This window comes from Caretta caretta, chromosome 6 (genome assembly GCF_965140235.1).
Source record: "Caretta caretta isolate rCarCar2 chromosome 6, rCarCar1.hap1, whole genome shotgun sequence".
NCBI lineage: Eukaryota > Metazoa > Chordata > Testudines > Cheloniidae > Caretta > Caretta caretta.
In genome coordinates this window covers 8038814-8059143 of record NC_134211.1, presented here as the reverse complement: position 1 = coordinate 8059143, position 20330 = coordinate 8038814, and the positions used below count along the sequence as shown (strand labels likewise).

At 52.0% G+C, this 20330-nt stretch overlaps 1 protein-coding gene and 1 pseudogene across 1 annotated transcript; both read right to left on the bottom strand.

Moving 5' to 3' along the window:
- LOC125638283 (integrin alpha-D-like) overlaps positions 1-17889 on the bottom strand; it is a 33804-nt pseudogene extending 15915 nt beyond the window's left edge.
- On the bottom strand, positions 4129-9305 carry LOC142072381 (integrin alpha-D-like). The gene is made up of 6 exons (XM_075129034.1): positions 8583-9305; positions 8002-8132; positions 7606-7751; positions 7079-7232; positions 5306-5456; positions 4129-4232 (listed from the first exon to the last, which is right to left on the bottom strand). Exons 1-6 carry the CDS (start codon positions 8656-8658, stop codon positions 4129-4131), a joined length of 762 nt encoding a protein of 253 aa, XP_074985135.1. The 5' UTR covers positions 8659-9305.
- Positions 17890-20330: the final 2441 nt, after the last annotated feature.

Here is a 20330-nt window from a genome sequence, read left to right as displayed (position 1 = left end):
CTCCTTGCCATGGGGATTGTCAGCACTCTGGGGACCTGCATGGCTCAATCTCCAGGGCGTAGTGAGGGGTGAGTGCTGCAATGTCTCCGGGGGACACCTCAGGGCAAGGAGTGAAGGGCTGGGACCACCGCACTAGTCCGGGTGGGTTGTGTGAAGTCGGTTCAGCGGTGGAGTCAGACACCTCCCCGTCGCTGGGCCTGACGTAAACAGCAGACAAAGGTCGAACAAGATCCAATGGCTGGAAGTGGAATTTACACCCATTCCTTTTGGAAATAAGGTGTCAGGTTTAACCATGAGGGGAATTAACCCTTGGAGCAGCTCACCACAGGCCGTGGTGGATTCTCCATCCCTAGCAATTATTATCTCAAGGCTGGCAGGTTTTCTAAAAGATTTGCTCTGGTTCCAACAGGGATTATTGGGGTCAGTTCTCTGCCCTGTGCTACACAGCACCTCAAACTAGATCATCGCAAAAGTCCCTTCTGGCCTGGGAATCTATGACCTGAGTTTGTTGATGTAGGACTTACGTCGACCTAACTCTGTAAGTGGCTACAGTAAAATGTAGTCCCACCCATGAAACTCACCCGCTACACCAACTTCATAGCTCCACTTCCACAAGAGGCATTGTTTTTAGGTCAATGTAGTTAGTGTATGCAGTGTCCGTATAGGCATTGTGTGGCTTACATAGCCTTAGGCTCCAGCTGTTGGCCCCAGGCCGTGGGGCTTCAGCCCCAAAACGCCCCGCACTGACAGTTAAATCAGTGAAAAGTCCCCGGTGAAGATGCGCACCGCTGACAGGAGAGTAATGTGGACATGAAAAACCAATTTAATTACTGCGGTGGCTGTGTGACGACGTAACTTAATTCGACTTAAGTGTATCGTGTAAACTTGCCCTTCTCCTTGCTGCTGCTGCCCATTTCAATCTCTTTGGCTCAGCAGTTTAACAGAGAGAAACATCAAGTGACTGAGATCAGTTTGGGGAGGATCAGAGCTGTTGTTTGAGCTCCAGGCGCGTGCAAAAAAGACTTTATAAGAACCGGGTGACTTTGCTGTTTAAGGGGGGGGGCTATATCTCAGAAACCCCTTGTTCAAATGATCCCAAATTTAGACCACTAATCTTAACCTGCATCCCCATGAGGCAAACCAAATGTTATGACAATCTGAGTCAGCACGTGTATCGTAGGGCAGTCAGAAAACCCAACCTTTAACTAGAAAGCTTGGCTCAACCTGAACAACAGAGGAGCTCCAGCTCTCCTGTAACGTCACATGTTGACCCAGTTACAACCCAGGGTCAGTTCTTCTCCCTTATCTGGTGGGAACCTGGACAGGGGCTCAGATCCCTACTAGTTCTCCGCACAGCCACGGCTCACCCCGATGGCGTAGCGGATGATCCCAGCTCTCTCAGCCTCGGGGATGGCGTCTGAATAAGAAAGCGGGTCGTTGTATTTCTGCCCATCTGTGATCACAATGAGAACCTTGGTGGCCTCATCCCGAGCGCCTCTCCCAGAGGTGAACAGCTGCCGCCTGGAAAAGGGGGGTGGGGAATGCATGGGAGGGTTATTGGTATGTAATAAAACGTAACGCTCATCCGCTGCTTTGGCATTGCAGATCTCAAAGTCCTTTACAAGGAGGTCACCGTCATGTCCCCATTTTACTGATGGGGAAACTGAGGCATAGGGCAGGGGTGTGACTTGCTTAAAGTCACAACACAACAGAGGCTCAGAGTTGGCAATCGAACTCCAAAGTCCTGGCTCCCAGCATCCCCACCCCACTTTAATCTACTAGTCCCCAGTCCCCTCCCACAGCTGGGGATAAAACCCAGGAGTCCTGAGTCCCTATCCCTTAGCTTGCATGTCCTTGTAGCCCATTCCATGTGGAGTCAGCATGGGGAGGAAGGCAATACCTACACGACTTTCTGGATGGCTGTGGCCGTGTACGTCGTTCCATGAAGCTGCTCAATCGTCCAGACGAGGTGATCGGGGTCATGACTTCTCCTGTACTCCATGAAGTCGAAGTGCAATTCATATTTATTGGAGTACTGCATGAGGGCGAACTGCAAGGGGAGGCGGGGAGAAGAGAGAAAAACAACCCCAGGGGTGGAGGGTAAGAAAAGCAGGCATCAGACTCAGTTAAGGGCTGAGGCAGTCGGGACGTAGTGGTTCTGTTGGAATTTTTTCCTGGTTTTGGATGCAAAATCCTTTACTGCTCCCCCTGCAGCACAGCGCCCCCTAGCGCCGCACTGGGGTATTGGGGTCAGCACTGACTGCGAGGGGCAGGGCACGTAGTCAGGGTTCAGCTTCTGCCCATTACCTGCGTGTCGGTGCTGCAGAAACGCTTCATGATCTCAGTGAGAAACGCCTTCATTTTTCCAAAGTCCACAGGTGCGATGCTGCCCGAGCCATCAACGAGGAGCGCTATGTCTGTGACATGTCTGGGGCACTCTGAGAGTGACAGGAATGAAGTACGTCCTGACTCAACTCCACAAACATGGGAAACCCAACAGAAAGAGCTAGACCAGACCAATGGGCGCATCTAAGCTGATATCCTGCCCCCTGCTGGCCACCCCGATCAGACCCCCTCGGCCCCTCTGTCGCAATATCATCCCGTCCCTGCCATGAAGGGGTCCTGAGAGTAGACCATGACATGCACTGGCATGAAAAAAATACACCCTTCCCCCTCCCAGAGCTGGGACAGAACCCAGGAGTCCTGACTCCAAGTTCCTACTGACATCCTGAATCAAACCAATGGGCCCACCTAGCCTGGTATCCCAACCCATATCAGACCCTGGGCCCCTCTAGACCCATCTCCCCTCCACCTCCCCACGGCCCTTGTACCCACCCAGGAACCCAGGGTGTAAGTCCCCCCCATACACACCCCCGGGTCACCGCTTACCTGGCTGGGTGTCCAGGATGCGCTGGAGTTGCCAGAAGCTCTGCTGCAGAGGGAAGCAGCAGTGACTGACATACATGTTCTCCCCACAGGCCCGGTGCACCACGGGGCACGAAAAGGCAGCGGGTCAGTAGGTTCCCCTCTCAACAGAGCAGTGAGGGTGGGGAAGAGAGCCTGGGGCCTGATCCCTTCCCCCTCCCATGGATATGCAGGGAAAGGCCCTGCCAGGGCAGGGACCCCCATGGGGCAGACAGGACGTCGGCACCCCAGGTCCCAGCACTTAACTCTGAGAGGAGACAGGAGAGACACACGGGGGCATCATCTGCTTACCACACTCCCTGCTATGGCAGTGTCCAATCACTGTTGCCATGGCTTGCCGTGCTCCCTGCTATGTCCATGCACAGTCACTGTCACCATGACAGCAACCCGGTTACAACGTTTCCTGATACCTCAGCACACAGTCACTGTCACCATGGTAACATCAGCCAGTTGCCTCCATCCCTCACATCACCACCTCACGATCACTTTAGCCAAAGTGAGGATACCTGGCTACCACCATTCCCCACTGCATTGTTTTACCACCCCTCCAGTTACAGGAGTTACCAACAGCCCTCACACAGTTATCATGTAGTCATGGGGACGTCACCCAGTTGTCACCTCTGCACCATTCCTCCAGCCACACTGACACCGTCCAGTTACTAACATCCATGAGTATTGGGGTTTGGGGAGGGAGCTTTCCCCTGGAATGATGAGGGAGAAAATGTCAGACCCCAGTCCCAGCACCCATCTCCCCTGGGTGTGGTACCTACCAGGAACTGGGAGCCTTGGGCAGCCAGAGAGAAACCAAGGGACATGTTCATGGCATCAGGGGGTCCTGACAGGGGAGAGATGCACATCAGGCTGAGCAAATAAACTCCATTCCTGTCCCAGAGTGGAGGATAGAACCGAGAATTCCTGACTCCCAACTCTAACCACTAGCCAATCCCTCTAGCCTGGGACCAGCACTTCCCACAGTTCAGTCCTTGCCCCTCAGATATTTCCAGGTGTAATGTTGTAGGGAGAGTGATGTCCCCCATGATATCATTGTCCACTTTTTATATCTTCTTCCCACTCGCTGGAAAGCTCTTTTTCTGTGACCTGGGACAAACAGTTCCCATTGTGTAGTGCTATCTCTGAGAGGTTTGTATTGTACCCAGTTCCTGGGGTAATCCATGTGCTTATATGCATTTCCTCAATAAGCCATTAAAACTCTTTGGCCTTCTTACTGTTGTACCTGAAAGGCTGCTTGTGGGTGTTGTGAACCTCGCCACACGTTTCAGTAGCACATATGTAGCCAAACTTCATAACTTCACATAGAACGATAACACATACAATCCAATGAGATTAATGTTTAGCAGACCAAGACTTTTAGAATAATCCCTCACAAGACATACTTTGTACAAAAAATATCCTAATTACATGACAGTGGTGAATATTGGGGTGTCAGGGTGTCATAAACAGTGCTACACAGAGATCCCTTTCCCAGAACGAAGAGGCAGCCACCTCTGGGGTGAGGAGCAGGGACTGTTTAAATAGGTAAGAGGAAATCTTTGGGTTTGTTCTTACCAAGGGAAGCATCATTCATGTCCCCAGAGGTTCTGGGTATGTTGATGAAACTCAGCTTCCCACTGCTCCCGTATAGGTATATCCCATCGCACTACTCATAGGCTCTCACCACTCCCAGCTCTGGATTCCCAGCAGCTCCCCGTGCCACAGAATCATAGAAGATTAGGGTTGGAAGAGACCTCAGGAGGTCATCTAGTCCAACCCCCTGCTCAAAAAGCAGGACCAATACCCAACTAAATCATCCCAGCCAGGGATTTGTCAAGCCGGGCCTTACAAACCTCTAAGCATGGAGATTACACCACCTCCCTAGGTAACCCATTCCAGTGCTTCACCTCCCTCCTAGTGAAAGAGTGTTTCCTAATATCCAACCTAGACCTCCCGCACTGCAACTTGAGATCATTGGTCCTTGTTCTGTCATCTGCCACCACTGAGAACAGCTGAGCTCCATCCTCTTTGGAACCCCCTTTCAGGTAGTTGAAGGCCGCTATCAAATCCCCCCTCACTCTTCTCTTCTGCAGACTAAATAACCCCAGTCCCCTCAGCCTCTCCTCATAAATCATGTGCCCCTAACCATTTTGTTGACCTCCGCTGTACTCTTTCCAATTTGCCCACGTCCTTTCTGTAGTGGGGGGCCCAAAATTGGATTCAATACTCCAGATGTGGCCTCACCAGTGCCAAATAGAGGGGAATAATTAGTTCCCTCGATCTGCTGCCAATGCTCCTACTAATGCAGCCCAATATGCCGGCCATCTCGACCTTGAAAACCCATTCTAAAGCCCCAGGGCCCCTGTGGCCCCTGCCCCAGCTCTGTTACCTTTGCAGGTGAAGATCTTCTCCTGCAGCTGGCTCTGGATGCTCTGGAGGGTGTCGAAATTGTCCACCCGGAAGACATGCTCGTTGGTGGGCTCAGAGGCGATCTCCTGGAGCTCCTGTTGGGCAGTATCACTGGAGAAGGCCTCGCCGACCTTCACGGAGTAGAGGGAGGTACAGGGGAGACCAGGGCATTGGCATCAGTCACAGCTGGGAGCCCTGGACCAACACCCACCCGCCCCGAGCTCTGCTGGGCCTTCTAGAGGCACGGCTCAGCCAGCGCCATGTGCTTCTCCGGTGAGTGGGGGGCTGCTGGAGCCTGGAGTTATAGACCCTGCCTCATTTCAGCACTGAGTTGTGTTGGTTGTCCCAGCAGCAGGGCACAGGGGTCTCCTTGCCATGGGGATTGTCAGCACTCTGGGGACCTGCATGGCTCAATCTCCAGGGCGTAGTGAGGGGTGAGTGCTGCAATGTCTCCGGGGGACGCCTCAGGGCAAGGAGTGAAGGGCCAGGACCACCACACTAGTCCGGGTGGGTTGTGTGCAGTCGGTTCAGCGGTGGAGTCAGAAACCTCCTCGTCGCTGGGCCCGACGTAAACAGCAGACAAAGGTCGAACAAGATCCAATGGCTGGAAGTGGAATTTACACCCATTCCTTTTGGAAAGAAGGTGTCAGGTTTAACCATGAGGGGAATTAACCCTTGGAGCAGCTCACCACAGGCCGTGGTGGATTCTCCATCCCTAGCAATTTTTATCTCAAGGCTGGCAGTTTTTCTAAAAGATTTGCTCTGGTTCCAACAGGGATTATTGGGGTCAGTTCTCTGGCCTGTGCTACACTGCAGCTCAGACTAGATCATCGCAAAAGTCCCTTCTGGCCTGGGAATCTATGACTCTAAACCCGAGTTTGTTGATGTAGGACTTACGTCAACCTAACTCTGTAAGTGGCTACACTAAAATGTAGTCCCACCCGTGAAACTCGCCCGCTACACCAACTTCATAACTCCAATTCCACAAGAGGCGTTGTTTTAGGTCAATGTAGTTAGGTTGATGCAGTGTCCATATAGGCACTGTGTGGCTTACATAGCCTGAGGCTTCAGCTGTTGGCCCCAGGCGGTGGGGCTTCAGCCCCACAATGTCCCGCTCTGACAGTTAAATCAGTAAAAAGTCCCTGGTGAAGATGCACACCGCTGACAGGAGAGTAATGTGGACATGAAAAAACGATTTAATTACTGCGGTGGCTGTGTGACGACGTAACTTAATTCGACTTAAGTGTATCATGTAAACTTGCCCTTCTCCTTGCTGCTGATGCCCATTTCAATCTCTTTGGCTCAGCAGTTTAACAGAGAGAAATGTCAAGTGACTGAGATCAGTTTGGGGAGGATCAGAGCTGTTGTTTGAGTCCCAGGCGGGTGCAAAAAAGACTTTATAAGAACCGAGTTACTTTGCTGTTTAACGGGCGGGGGGTGGGGGGGGGGCTATATCTCAGAAACCCCTTGTTCAAATGATCCCAAATTTAGACCATTAATCTTAACCTGCATCCCCATGAGGCAAACCAAATTTTATGACAATCTGAGTCAGCACGTGTATCGTAGGGCAGTCAGAAAACCCAACCTTTAACTAGAAAGCTTTGCTCAACCTGAACAACAGGGAGGCTCCAGCTCTCCTATAATGTCACACATTGACCCAGTTACAACCCAGGGTCAGTTCTTCTCCCTTATCTGGTGGGAACCTGGACAGGGGCTCAGATCCCTACTAGTTCTCCGCACAGCCACGGCTCACCCCAATGGCGTAGCGGATGATTCCAGCTCTCTCAGCCTCAGGTATGACATCTGAATAAGAAAGCGGGTCTCCAGATTTCTCCCCATCTGTGATCACAATGAGAACCTTGGTGACCTCATCCCGAGCGCCTTTCCCAGAGGTGAACAGCTCCCGCCTGGAAAAGTGGGGTGGGGAATGCATGGGAGGATTATTGATATGTAATAACATGTAGCGCTCGTCCACTGCTTTGGCATTGCAGATCTCAAAGTCATTTACAAGGAGGTCACCTTCATGTCCCTATTTTACTGATGGGGAAACTGAAGCATAGGGCAGGGACGTGACTTGCTTAAAGTCACAACACAACAGAGGCACAGAGTTGGCAATCGAACCCCAAAGTCTTGGCTCCCAGCATCCCCACCCCACTTTAACCTACTAGTCCCCAGTCCCCTCCCACAGCTGGGGATAGAACCCAGGGGATATCCCTTAGCTTGCATGTCCTTGTAGCCCATTCCCTGTAGAGTCAGCACGGGGAGGAAGGCAATACCTACACGACTTTCTGGATGGCTGTGGCCGTGTACGTCGTTCCATGAAGCTGCTCAATCGTCCAGACGAGGTGATCGGGGTCATGACTTCTCCTGTACTCCATGAAGTCGAAGTGCAATTCATATTTATTGGAGTACTGCATGAGGGCGAACTGCAAGGGGAGGCAGGGGAGAAGAGAGAAAAACAACCCCAGGGGTGGAGGGTAAGAAAAGCAGGCGTCAGACTCAGTTAAGGGCTGAGGCAGTCGGGACGTAGTGGTTCTGTTGGAATTTTTTCCTGGTTTTGGATGCAAAATTCTTTACCGCTCCCCCTGCAGCACAGCGCCCCCTAGCACCGCACTGGGGTCAGCACTGACTGCGAGGGGCAGGGCACGTAGTCAGGGTTCAGCTTCTGCCCATTACCTGCGTGTTGGTGCTGCGGAAACGCTTCATGATCTCAGCGAGAAACCTCTTCATTTTTCCAAAGTCCTCAGGTACGATGCTGCCCGAGCTGTCGACGAGGAGCACTATGTCTGTGACATGTCTGGGGCACTCTGAATGGGACAGGAATGAAGTACGTCCTGACTCAACTCCACAAACATGGGAAACCCAACAGAAAGAGCTAGACCAGACCAATGGGCACATCTAACCAGATATCCCGCCCCCTGCTGGCCACCCCGATCAGACCCCTCGGCCCCTCTGTCACAATACCATCCCGCCCCTGCCATGGAGGGGTCCTGAGAGTAGACCATGACATGCACTGGGATGAAAAAAATATACCCCTCCCCCTCCCAGAGCTGGGACAGAACCCAGGAGTCCTGACTCCCAGCTCCTACTGACATCCTGAATCAAACCAATGGGCCCACCTAGCCTGGTATCCCAACCCATATCAGACCCTGGGCACCTCTAGACCCATCTCCCCTCCACCTCCCCACGGCCCTTGTACCCACCCGGGAACCCAGGGTGTAAGTCCCCCCCATACACACCCCCGGGTCACCCCTTACCTGGCTGGGTGTCCAGGATGCGCTGGAGTTGCCAGAAGCTCTGCTGCAGAGGGAAGCAGCAGTGACTGACGTACATGTTCTCCCCGCAGGCCCGGTGCACCACGGGGCACGAAAAGGCAGGGGGTCAGTAGGTTCCCCTCTCAACAGAGCAGTGAGGGTGGGGAAGAGAGCCTGGGGCCTGATCCCTTCCCCCCCGCCCCCGGGATATGCAGGGAAAGGCCCTGCCAGGGCAGGGACCCCCTTGGGGCAGACAGGACGTCGGGACCTAACTCTGAGAGGAGACAGGGGAGACGCACAGGGGCATCATCTGCTTACCACACTCCCTGCTATAGCAGTGTCCAGTCACTGTTGCCATGGCAATGTCAACCACTTGCCATGCTCCCTGCTATGTCCACGTACAGTCACTGTCACCATGACAGCAACCCGGTTACAACGTTTCCTGATACCTCAGCACACAGTCACTGTCACCATGGCAACATCAGCCAGTTGCCTCCATCCCTCATAACATCACCTCACGATCACTGTAGCGAAAGTAAGGATACCTGGCTACCACCATTCCCCACTGCATCGTTGTACCACCCCTCCAGTTACAGGAATTACCAACAGCCCTCACACAGTTATCATGTAGTCATGGGGACGTCACCCAGTTGTCACCTCTGCACCGTTGCTGCAGTCATGCTGACACCGCCCAGTTACTACCATCCATGAGTAGTGGGGTTTCGGGGGGGGGGGGGAACCTGGAATGATGAGGGAGAAAATGTCGGACCCCACTCCCACCACCCATTTCCCCTAGGTGTGGTACCTACCAGGAACTGGGAGCCTTGGACAGCCAGAGACAAACTGAGGGACATGTTCATGGCATCTAGGGACCCTGACAGGGGAGAGATGCACACCAGGCTGAGCAAATAAACTCCATTCCTGTCCCAGAACGGAGGAAAGAACTGAGAATTCCTGACTCTCAGCTCTAACCACTAGACCCCCCCACATTTGGTATAGAACCCAGGAGTCCTAGCTCCCAGCCCCTCTTTCCCCCCGCTTTAACCCACTAGACCCCCCTTCCCTCTCAGAGCTGGGGACAGAACCCAGGAGTCCTGGCTCCCACCCCAATCCTATTGCTGCACCCCACAACACAGGGTGCCCCTACTCTGGATGGGGATCTCCTGGCAGCGTCCGGATCCAGGGTTGCACTTGTAGACTTTGCCGGTTTCGTTCACGTTTCCTGTCTGCAGCAGGCCCCCAACAATCAGCCTGCAGGGAAAAGGTATGGGGGGTCAGGGGATGCCCCATACACCCAGGGGACTGAGGCCCAGGGGAGGCAGCCCAGCCGGACATGCCCCTCAGTGTTGGGCACAAGTCACGTGGGGTCCCATGTCCAGCCCTTACCCCCCGGCACTGGCATTCCCGAACTGCACCACGCTCTGCCCAAACCCCTCAGCTGCCTCCTGGAAGGTGATGGGTCCCTCCACGTCCACGCTGAATCCATGGCTCGGGGCCAGCACTGCAGGGGTTAAACAGTCTCCAGTTAGAGCTTCCCGGATGGAGACCAGGCCAGTGCCTGGGGCTTTCTGGCTATGGGACTGAATTCTAGCCCGCTACTCTAACCCACCAAATCCCACTCCTCTCCCAAAGCCAGGGATAGAACCCAGGCCTCCTGACTCCCAGCTCCTCACCACCTGCTCCCGGCTGTCTAGCCCTCAAGGGCTATTTTATGCAAATCATTCCCCACATTCATTGCATAGTGCCAGACACTCCTATTTAAATATAAATTTCATTAGTAGAGCGCTACCAAATTCAGAGTCCATTTTGGTCAATTTCATGGTCACAGGATTTTAAAAATCATAAATCTCATGATTTCAGTTCTTTAAATCTGAAATTTCACAGTGTTGTAATTGGAGGGGTCCTCACGCAAAAGGAGCCGTGGGAGTGGGGGATCAAAAGGTTATTGGGGGAGGGCTATGGCACTGTACCCTTACTCCTGCTCTGCTGCCGGCGGGGCACTGCCTTCAGAGCTGGGTGCTTGGCCAACAGCCGTTCCTCTCTGGCCGCCCAGCTCTGAAGGCAGCACAGAAGTAAGGGTGGCACTACTGTGACCCCCCTAAAATAACCCTGTGACTCCCCTGCAACACCCTTTTGGATCAGGACCCCCAGTTTGAGAAATACTGGTCTCCCCTGTGAAATCTGTATAGGATTAGGTAAAAGCACATAAAAGACCAGATTTCACAGTCTGTGATATGTTTTTCATGACGGTGAATTTGGCAGGGCCTAATCATGAGTGGATTCAGCGCTGGCGAAGGAAGTCCTAGATTTATCTCCATCCGCTTTCCTGATGCTGATCCATAGCAGATGTACTTCCTGTAGGGACAGAAGGGACAGATCAGTCTTCATAGATTGATAGACTAATGGCCATGTAGCCAGTGGTTTTAGTTATTATTCATTTATTGTACGACATTGTGATTATGTTATATCATAGATATATTCATTAACTAGAGTTATTTTGTAGGATTATAAAAGTATAATTCCTCTAAATACCGAACCAAGTACTAGTGATGACTAAGACAAGCTGAAATGTAAGAACCTGTAGGTTAAAGCCTGAAAGACTTTAGTTTATCTAGTTTAGGCCTTGGAGACAAGAAATGATGACATAAGTGACTGAAAAATAATCCAGTGCCATAAGGTTATGGGAAAAGAGGCACCAAGTGACAGTATTGTGCAAAATTACCCAGAAGATTAATATTAGATCATAAAAATACCATAAAGGCGCATCTGTCTCAGACATGTGTCTTAACCATGGGATACAGCTTGTGCGCTAATGCTAATGAGAATAAAGGGAACTTACCTAGCCTATAGAAAATTGGGGTTCATTAAGTTTCCAGGGGAGACAGACCAATAAGGGAAAAGAGGGTGGACACTTTTATGGACATGCAGAATGTAGGTGTAGACAGAATCACAGTATAAAAAGGGGATGCCCAGAATGAGAAAACTGAGCTCCCTCTGGGAGACTCCAGCAGGAACCATCCCTCTACTGATGATCAAGCCATGAGAGACCCATCAGACCCTAACACTATTGTCAAGGATGTGAGTATAACTATATTTTTAAATTGTGCATAGGTCTGTATAGAATTTCTATATGCGTGGGTAATCATAACTAACTTTAATAAAACTTAAAAATAGACTAGACCTTGTACTGGTGAATTATAGATGGTCATTACCTTTGGTCTCTATGTGTTCCTAGAGGCTCTCAGTTTGAAGCAAGTAACAGAGGTGACTTTCACTCTGTTAAGCTTGAAACTGTAGCCACCAGAGCCGAACCCAAGATGGTGTCACACCACAATATAAAATGTACTTTAAATAAAATAAAAGGCTACATCCAGAAGGGACCATTGTGATCATCTAGTCTGACCTCCTGCATAACACAAGCCAGAGAACTTCCCCTGCATTTATTCCTGATTGAACCAGAGCAGATCTTCCAGAAAAATGTCCAGTCTTGATTTAAAATGTCCAGTGATGAAAAATCCACCACAACTCTTTGCAAATTGTTCCAATGGTGAATAACACTTGCTGTTAAAAATGTCAGCTTTATTTTCATAGGCCATGTCTACACTACCACTTATGTCTGCAAAACTTATGAAAAAAACACACCCCTGAGCGACATAAGTTTCGCCTGCATCAGTGGTAATGTGCAGAATGCGATGGTGGCAGAAGAGCATCTCCCACTGATATAGCTACTCCCGCTTGTTGAGATTGTTTAATTATTTTGACCGGAGAGCTCTCGCCCGTCAGCATAGAGCGGCTACACAAGTGATCTTACATTGGCACAGCTGCATCGATACAGCTGCGCTATTGTAGACATGGCCTTAGTTTGTCTAGTGTCAACTTTCAGCCATTTGATCATGTTAGACCTTTATCTGCTAGAGTAAAGAGACCAGTATTAAATATTTGTCCTCCTCATAGCTACTCAGACTGGGATTAAATCAGCCCTTAACCTTCTTTAACTAGACTGATCTCCTTGAGTCTATCACTATGAGGCAGGTTTTCCAATCCTTTCGTTAGTCTCATGGCACTTCTCTGACCCCTCTCCAATTTATCAACATCCTTTGTGACTTCTACCTGAAAGGCACCTGAACTGGATACACTATTCCAGCAGCAGTCACCCCAAGGCCATGTACAGAAGTAAAAAACCGCTCTGCTCCTGCTCGAGGGTCCCCTGTTCATGCACACAGAGAACGCATTAGCCCTTTTGGTCACAGCGTTGCATTGGTAAGTTTGTGTCGCAGGAGCCAGAGCTGAGACCCTCCAAACTCATGTCACACACAAAACACCAAACAGCTAGTGGCTGGCTACACTGAACCCCAAACACACAGGGTAGCTAACTCCCCTGATGCAAAGCTCCCCCGATGGGACTGGCTGGGAGAAGTGGATGAGTGGGGAAACCCCTCCTTGAATGGCTGTCTTTCCCCACATCCCCCACCTCCTGGAGAAAGGCAGCCAATCAGGGCTTCTGCACTGGGCAAGCAAGGCCAAGAGTAATTGTGGGAGAGAAGTAGGGAGTGTAATAATCTGTCAGGGTGGCTCTGCTCTCCTCCCCTTGCCCCTGCCTACTCCATCCCTGCAAACCCAGACCTGGGAAACAGAGTCCGCTGCTTGGAGCTGCCCCCTTTAGGCTTGGAGGCGGTAAAGACCCTCCAGATTTGCAGGAGGAGCAAATGTGGGGCAAGGTCGGGTGCAGAATTGTGGGGCTGGTGGGTGGGGTTGGAAAATTGTGGGGCTGGCTGGACAAAAGGGGGTGCTGGGAGAGCGGGGGCAGGCTCCCCCAATTTCCCCTTCTTAGGCCTCGTCTCCCAGTGTGCCTCAAAACCCCAAGTCTGTCATCCTTATTCTCAACCACCACAAAGTCTGCCCTCCCCCATGCCCTGCGAGGTCCCAGCCTCACAGACAGAGCTGACATGACTTGGAAGGAGGAGGAACCTCTGGTAACCTTATAGCAGGTCCGTGCCAACCACGTCCACTTCCTGCCCACCAACCCCATCCCTGGCCCACATCCTACCAAGCACACATGCTGCACAGAGAGGGAGAGTCATACATACCCCAATGCCCTCCCAAAGAGACCCAACAAATGGCCACATCTCAGTGCCGGGTGAGCGAATCACTGTACAAACAGCTCCTATGCCCCACCCCAGAAGTGGCTGCATCCCAGAGCCAAATAATTTCAGGGATTCCATGCCAGCAAAACATGGATTTCATGTGCATTGTAACGTGTTTTGATGTGGTATTTTCTAATAAACAACCTTCAGTGAATGAGAATTATAATCCAGTGTCAAAACATAGTCTTCACCTGTGTATGCAAATAGATCCACACCAACTTTAGACCACGCCCTGAACTGGTCATCGCTTATCAACATAGCCTCTTTTACTCTGTTTAGGTTGGCACTGGGGGCCTGTTTCACACATTTTAACAATTTTTCTCTATCATTGTTCATTTGTGGCCAGTACCATATCTCTCCGGCTCTGCACTTACATTTCCCCATGTCCAAGGGTCCTTCATGTCCTCTTGTGAGCATGTCATCTTGGAACATCTTGATATGTAATGTCTTGGCCATCTGACGTTAATAGCCTCGAATACCCTCTGTAAACTCTTGTCATTAGCTGTAGCCTCAGCAAATTCACTCCAAAACCTTTCTGAGACTGAGCACCAAACTCCACATCCCTCTTAGAGCTAGGGATAGAGCCCAGGAGTCCTGACTCCCAGATCCTTCAAGCTTCCCTTTTCTCTAGTCCTTAAGGGCCATTTTACGTGCATCGTACCCTGCATTCATTTGCATAGCAGCAGAAACTCCCAAGTGAAGACTAACCATCATGAACGGATTTAGCACAGGTGAATGAAGCCCTTGATTTATCTCTTGCTGACCCAGATTCATAAGAGGAGGCGGGGAACATTTTTTGTAGGGTAGCAGGGGCAGAGCAGCCTTCATAGAATTACAGACCATAACTCCAGAAGGAACTGCTTTGAGCATCTAGTCTGACCTCCTATGTAACACAAGCCAGAGAGCGTCTCTGAATGAATGCCTGTTTGAACCAGACTGGAACATTTAGGGAAAGATCCAGTCTTGATTTAAAATTTCCAGTTCAGGGTGTTAGACCCTCAGCAGGGGCCTTTTTACGGGATGGGGGAGCAGGCAGATACTGGACACAGTGTTGCTATATATAAATACTTTTTATGCTTTACAAAATGGATCTTATTTACTTTACATTTATACCCCAAACATACTACACCATAGCCCAGTAGTTAGACATTTTGATGTTTAGTTGGGGTTTAGTTTAGTTACAAGGTGCGGGGAGTTTACAAGTACCACACCATACATAAACTGGGCTTTGGATTATTGAAAGACTATAAATTGCAAATGTGTGAAGCTTTTATTTATAATTTACTTTGTGACATTATTAGATTTTTGTTTTTGTTGTTTTGGGCCTTTACCCTTTGTTTTAAAGCGACAATTTTGGGCAGGCTGACACAATCCAAGGCATTTATACATTTTTATAGCAGTTCCACTGGTGTTATTTCCTTATCTGCTGATTCTTCATTTTTTCCAAGGACATAACAAAGTTGTTTGTTACAAATAGGTTTTGACTGCTTGACCTTTAAGTTCTTGCTTTGGTTGCCAAAATGCAGGACATGCACTCTGGTTTCAAACACACAACAGCCACACTCGGCCCCATAGCATATATCATCTTACATATTATATCCCAACAAGGGAATCCACCACAAACCTTGGTGAATTGTTGCAGTAGTTAATTACTCTCGCTGTTAAAAATGTTACGCCTTATTTCCAGTCTGAATTTGTCGAGCTTCAACTTCCAAGGCATTGGATTGTGTTAGTCCTTTGTCTGCTAGACCAGGGGTTCTCAACCTTTTTCTCTCTGAGGCCCCCCTCGACATGCTATAAAAATTGCAGGGCCCAGGGGGACAGAGGGGCCTTGGGCATAGGTGTAGTTTGACTTCTATTTGGGGGGGACAGGGGACAGTGGGGTTCAAGGCCCACATAGCAGTTTCCAGGAAGGGAGTGCTACCTCCACCTTCTGACTCACCTCAGCAGGCCACCCAGTCTGTCTGGGTTGGGGGGGCAACCAAAAATTACAACTCAAAGCTGGGGGGCTTAGCTCAAAAAGTTTGAAAACAGCTTAGGGTGCAGGGAGAGGGTAAGTAGGGTCTGTATGTGGGCAGGGGGGTGGGTAGCTCAGGGTGAAGGGAGGGGGTAGCTGGGGCTGTGTGTGGGCAGGGTAGCTCAGGATTCAGGGAGGACATAGCTCAGGGTGTAAGGAGAGGGGTATTAGGGACTGTGCTGGGAGGACTCCCCTGTGGTCCCTGTTCCCGGAGGGGTCCGCCAGCCACGGAGCTGGGGGGCTCTTACCGGCTGCCACTGCGGGAGCAGAGGAGGCTGGGAGCTTCAATCTAGGGCACCAGCAGGAGAGGCAGGACAGCTGCTGCTGCCTGCTCCATGCACCAGCCAGAGCAGCAGTTATCCCACATTGCCGGGCTCTGGCTTCCTGCCTCTGACCTGGCCAGGCGGCGGGGACTGGGGAGGGATTGCGCCTCCCCCAGCTTCAGCCCCACAGTGGGGCGCCGGTGATTGGGGCTTCTGCCGCAGGGCCCAGCAGCCTCCTTGAAAGGGCTCGCGGACACCCTGTGGGCCGTGGACCCCTAGTTGAGAACCGCTGGGTTACACTGAAGAGTCCATCATCAAACATTTTTCCCCAGGTAGGTATTTATAGACGGAGATAAGCACTCCTTAGTCTTCACTTCGTTAATCTAAATAGTGATAGTTTGAGCTCCTTGAGTCTATCGGGCAGGTTTTCTAATGTTTCAGTCATTCTCATGGCTGTTCTCTGAACCCTCTCGAATTTATCAACATCCTTCTTGAAGTGTGGGCTCCAGAACTGGCCACAGGAGTCCAGCAGTGGTCGCACCAGGACCAAATACAGAGGGAAAATAACCTCTCTAGTCCTTCCCGAGAGTCCCCTGCTTATGTATCCAAGGATTGGCCACAGCATTGCACCGGTAGCAACTTGGCCCAGGCAGATCTTGGTCTCTGCCGAGTCTGTCAATTAGTGCAGGGTGGCCTGGCAAGCTTGTGCCATGGGAGCCACAGCTGAGACCCACCAAACTCATGTCACACAAGAAACACCAAACAGCCAATCAGTGGCAAAAGTGAATCCCTAACGCACAGCGTAGCCAACTCCCCTAATGCAGAGCTCTCCTCCCTTCTGCCCTCACCCTCCCTGCAAGGCCAGGCCTGGGAAGGAGAATCCCCTTGGAGTTGCCCCCTCCAGGCCTGGGAGGTGGTAAAGGCCCTCCAGCGCTATAGGAGGAGCAGATATGGGGCAAAGTGGGGCTGGGTGGGTGGGGTCTGGGGGCAAAGGAGCTGAGGGTGGGGGAGGAGCTGAGGTGGCCTCCCCCATTCTTCCCTTCCTCCCTTTTCAAGCCCCATCTCCCAGTCTTTCCCCACTTCCCAACCCATCCCCCTCATCCTCATCCACCCCAAAGTCTGCCCCCCTCCATTCCCTGATGGGTCCAGGCCTCACAGACAGCAGAGATGTGACCTTGAAGCGGGGGGAAGCGACTGTGGTTTTACACAAGGACTGAGCCATTGCAAACACTGCATCCACTACAGACCTGCTGGACTCTCCCCAAACCCGCCCCCCCCACCCCCCACATCCTACCGAGCACACACGTCCCACAGAGAAAGGGAGTGGCACCTGTGACCCACTCCCATCCCAGAGAGTCTGGGGGGAACAGAACAGAGAGGGAAGTGAACCCAGGAGTCCTGATTACCAGCCCTCCCCCCCACAAGTCACGAGAGCCCCATTCCCCTCCCAGAGCTGAGGAGAGAACCCAGGAGTCCTGATGCACAGGCCTCCTGCTGTAACCCACCGACCCCACTCCTCTCCCAGAGCCAGCCAAGTATAGCAGCCAAGAGTCCTGAGCGTCCAGCTGCTCCCATCCCCCTGCCAGAGGGGTACTCGCTGGGCACCCATGTGGAGGAGCCCAGCGTTTCCCAGGCCCTCTGGCTGGCACTTACCTGTGCACAGGTAGAGGAGCAGAGCCAAGGGGTCCATCCTGTACTGGGTGAGGGCTGTCTATAGAGCAGGGATGCTCCTGTAGGAGGTGTGAGGTTCAAGGGCGGTGTCTGGAGAGGAGGCAGCAGAATGCAGAGGAAAGAGAAGTGCTCGCTGAAAAGAGAGAAAAACTGTCAGGGTGGAGGGGGGACTCAGGGTGTTATAGGGAGGGAGCAGAATGGAGAAGACAGGGAAAAAAGTCAGCGACACTGGAACACTCAGCTCGTCAGACACACAGACAGCTGTATGGAGGCAGATGAAAAACAAATAAAACGGCCAAACTCCGCCCCCCTGATCTCTCCCCTCCCACTTCTCCTCCATGCTAGTGGTCAGCTAGTCATTTTCCACCCTCCCCTCCCCCTCCGCCCTTTGTAAATTCAAACCCCTCTAGTTTCAAAACTTGGGGAAAACACTGCACACACACACCTATCCTAAAACAAACACACACGCAACCAGACAGACAGACAACTGGTCAGACACACAGCTACACTGAGACAGAAAACAGATACACAATTAGAAAACCAACTGCAGTGAGACATGCACACAGCTAAACAGACACACTCACAAACTCAGGGCCATCCTTGGGCACACACAGACTATTCAGCTGTATAGGGCGGGGCACCTGAAAATTTGGAGCACCCCGGGTCTTAATATCCACCCATCCGCCTCCTCCTATGCCTGTTTTATGGATGCTGCAGCCTGATGAGTTTTCCTCTGGAGAGGATCTAGGTCTTGTCTACACTAGCAAGTTGGAGCTCATTAAATCGTCCCCGGGCGCCATAACGCCTGAGGTGTCCACACTGGCAAGGCACGTAGCGCGCTCGCACCCCGCGGCTGGAGCACCCCTGGGAATCCACCTGCCCAAGAGGCATAGAGCTTGCTGCACCCGGGCTGGAGCACTGCAATGCCAGTGTGGACGCCCTGGTCTATTACTGCGCTCTGATTGACCTCCGGGAGACATCCCACAATGCCTGTTCTAGCCACTCTGGTCATCACTTTGAACTCTACTGCCCTGGCCTCAGGTGACCAACCATCTCTGGGAAATTTGAAAGTCCCCTTCTGTGGAGTGCTCTCAGCGAATCTTTCCAGGTGACCATGTCTCCACCCACCAGGCGATTCCTGGCATGGAGCGATGCCGAGGTGCTAGACCTCATCATCGTTTGGGGAGAGGAGGCTGTCCAGTCCCAGCTGTGCTCCAGCCATAGGAATTACGTTACCTATGGGCAGATATCAAGGGCCATGACCGAAAGGGGCCATGACCGGGACGCAGTGCAGTGCAGCGTTAAAGTGAAGGAGCTGCGGAACGCCTACCACAAGGTGCAGGAGGCAAACCGCCGCTCCGGTGCTCCCCCACGACCTGCCGGTTCTACAAAGAGCTGGTCGCGATACTTGGGGGCGACCCCATCTCCATTCCGAAAAGCACCATGGACACTTCAGAGGCCGTTCCAGCCCAGAGTGCAATGAGCCAGGATGAGGAGGAAAGTGGGAGCGAGGGTGCTGAGGAGGAGGGGTGCCCAGAGCCAGAGGACGACTCGCCATCCCTAGATGCATGCAGCCAGGAGCTGTTTTCAAGCCAGGAGGAAGGTAGCCAGTGGCAGCATCCAGTGCTTGGGGAAGAGGAAACAGCAGAGGAGGCGCCCGGTAAGCGGCTTTGATTTTGTGAAGAGATTTGTTGGGTGTGGGCTGTTGGGGCGAGGAGGGTTGCAGAAAGAAGGGTTAGGGCTGTGTGCATGCCTAGATGCGGAATAGGGCATGGATGTGCTGTCTCACATCGCAGTAATTGGCCTCAGTGATCTCATCGAAGGTCTCATGCAGAAGCTGGGCAATCTGCTTACACAGGTTCCTTGGCAGAGCTACTGTGCTCCTTGTCCCAGTCAGGCTAACGTATCCGCGCCACTGTGCCGTGCGGCGCAGGGAGACTATTGCTGCACACAGGCAAACCGCATAAGGGCCAGGGCGGAAGCTGCATTCTTGCTATTTAAAGGGCCGGGGCAGTAGAAGCAGGGGAGCCCTGGGCCCTTTAAATAGCCACCGGAGCCCGGCAGCCGCTACCCCAGGGCTCCAGCAGCGGGGCTCTGGAGGCAATTTAAAGGGCCTGGGGCTCCAGCCACTGCTGGGAGCCCCAGGCCCTTTAAATTGCCCCCTGGAGAAGCCGGGCTGCCCCCATATGGTGCACCGGCTCTTGGTGGTATGCCATACCAGGGCGAACCGGCTTACTTTCACCTCTGACATTGTGGTTACTCACCATTTCGGGGCTCTTGTGGGTTATGTGTACTTGCCTTGGGACAGGCAGTTTGTGCTATTGTGTGAACTGTGCTTCTCTTTAAGATTGGCCAAATCATTGCTCTGTCTGGTGTGAACAATGCTGCCTCTGTAAAATGTCGCAGATGCAACCTTGACATCCCAGCCGTCCATGTTATCAACGGCCGAACGGCTACGCAGCCTCAGGAAATGGCTACGAAGAAGCAAGGAGGACCTTCTGAATGAAGTCATGCCGCAGTCCCTTGCTGAAAATCAAAAATTCCAGGAGTGGTGGGAGAGCGAAAGGAGGCTCCGCCAGGAGAATGCAAATCGCCGGCAAGAAACCACGGAGTGGCTCCTAAGCATTATGGAGCACCAAGCAGACTCGATGCAGGC

Bases quoted from the DNA above. Each gene is read 5' to 3' on its own strand.
- LOC142072381 (XM_075129034.1), bottom strand. From the start codon at position 8,658: ATGTACGTCAGTCACTGCTGCTTCCCTCTGCAGCAGAGCTTCTGGCAA. The intron at 7,752-8,001 runs GTAATGGGCAGA...CTCCCCTTGCAG, and splicing joins TCCGCAGCACCAACACGCAG to TTCGCCCTCATGCAGTACTC. The intron at 7,233-7,605 runs GTAGGTATTGCC...CCACTTTTCCAG, and splicing joins ACAGCCATCCAGAAAGTCGT to GCGGGAGCTGTTCACCTCTG.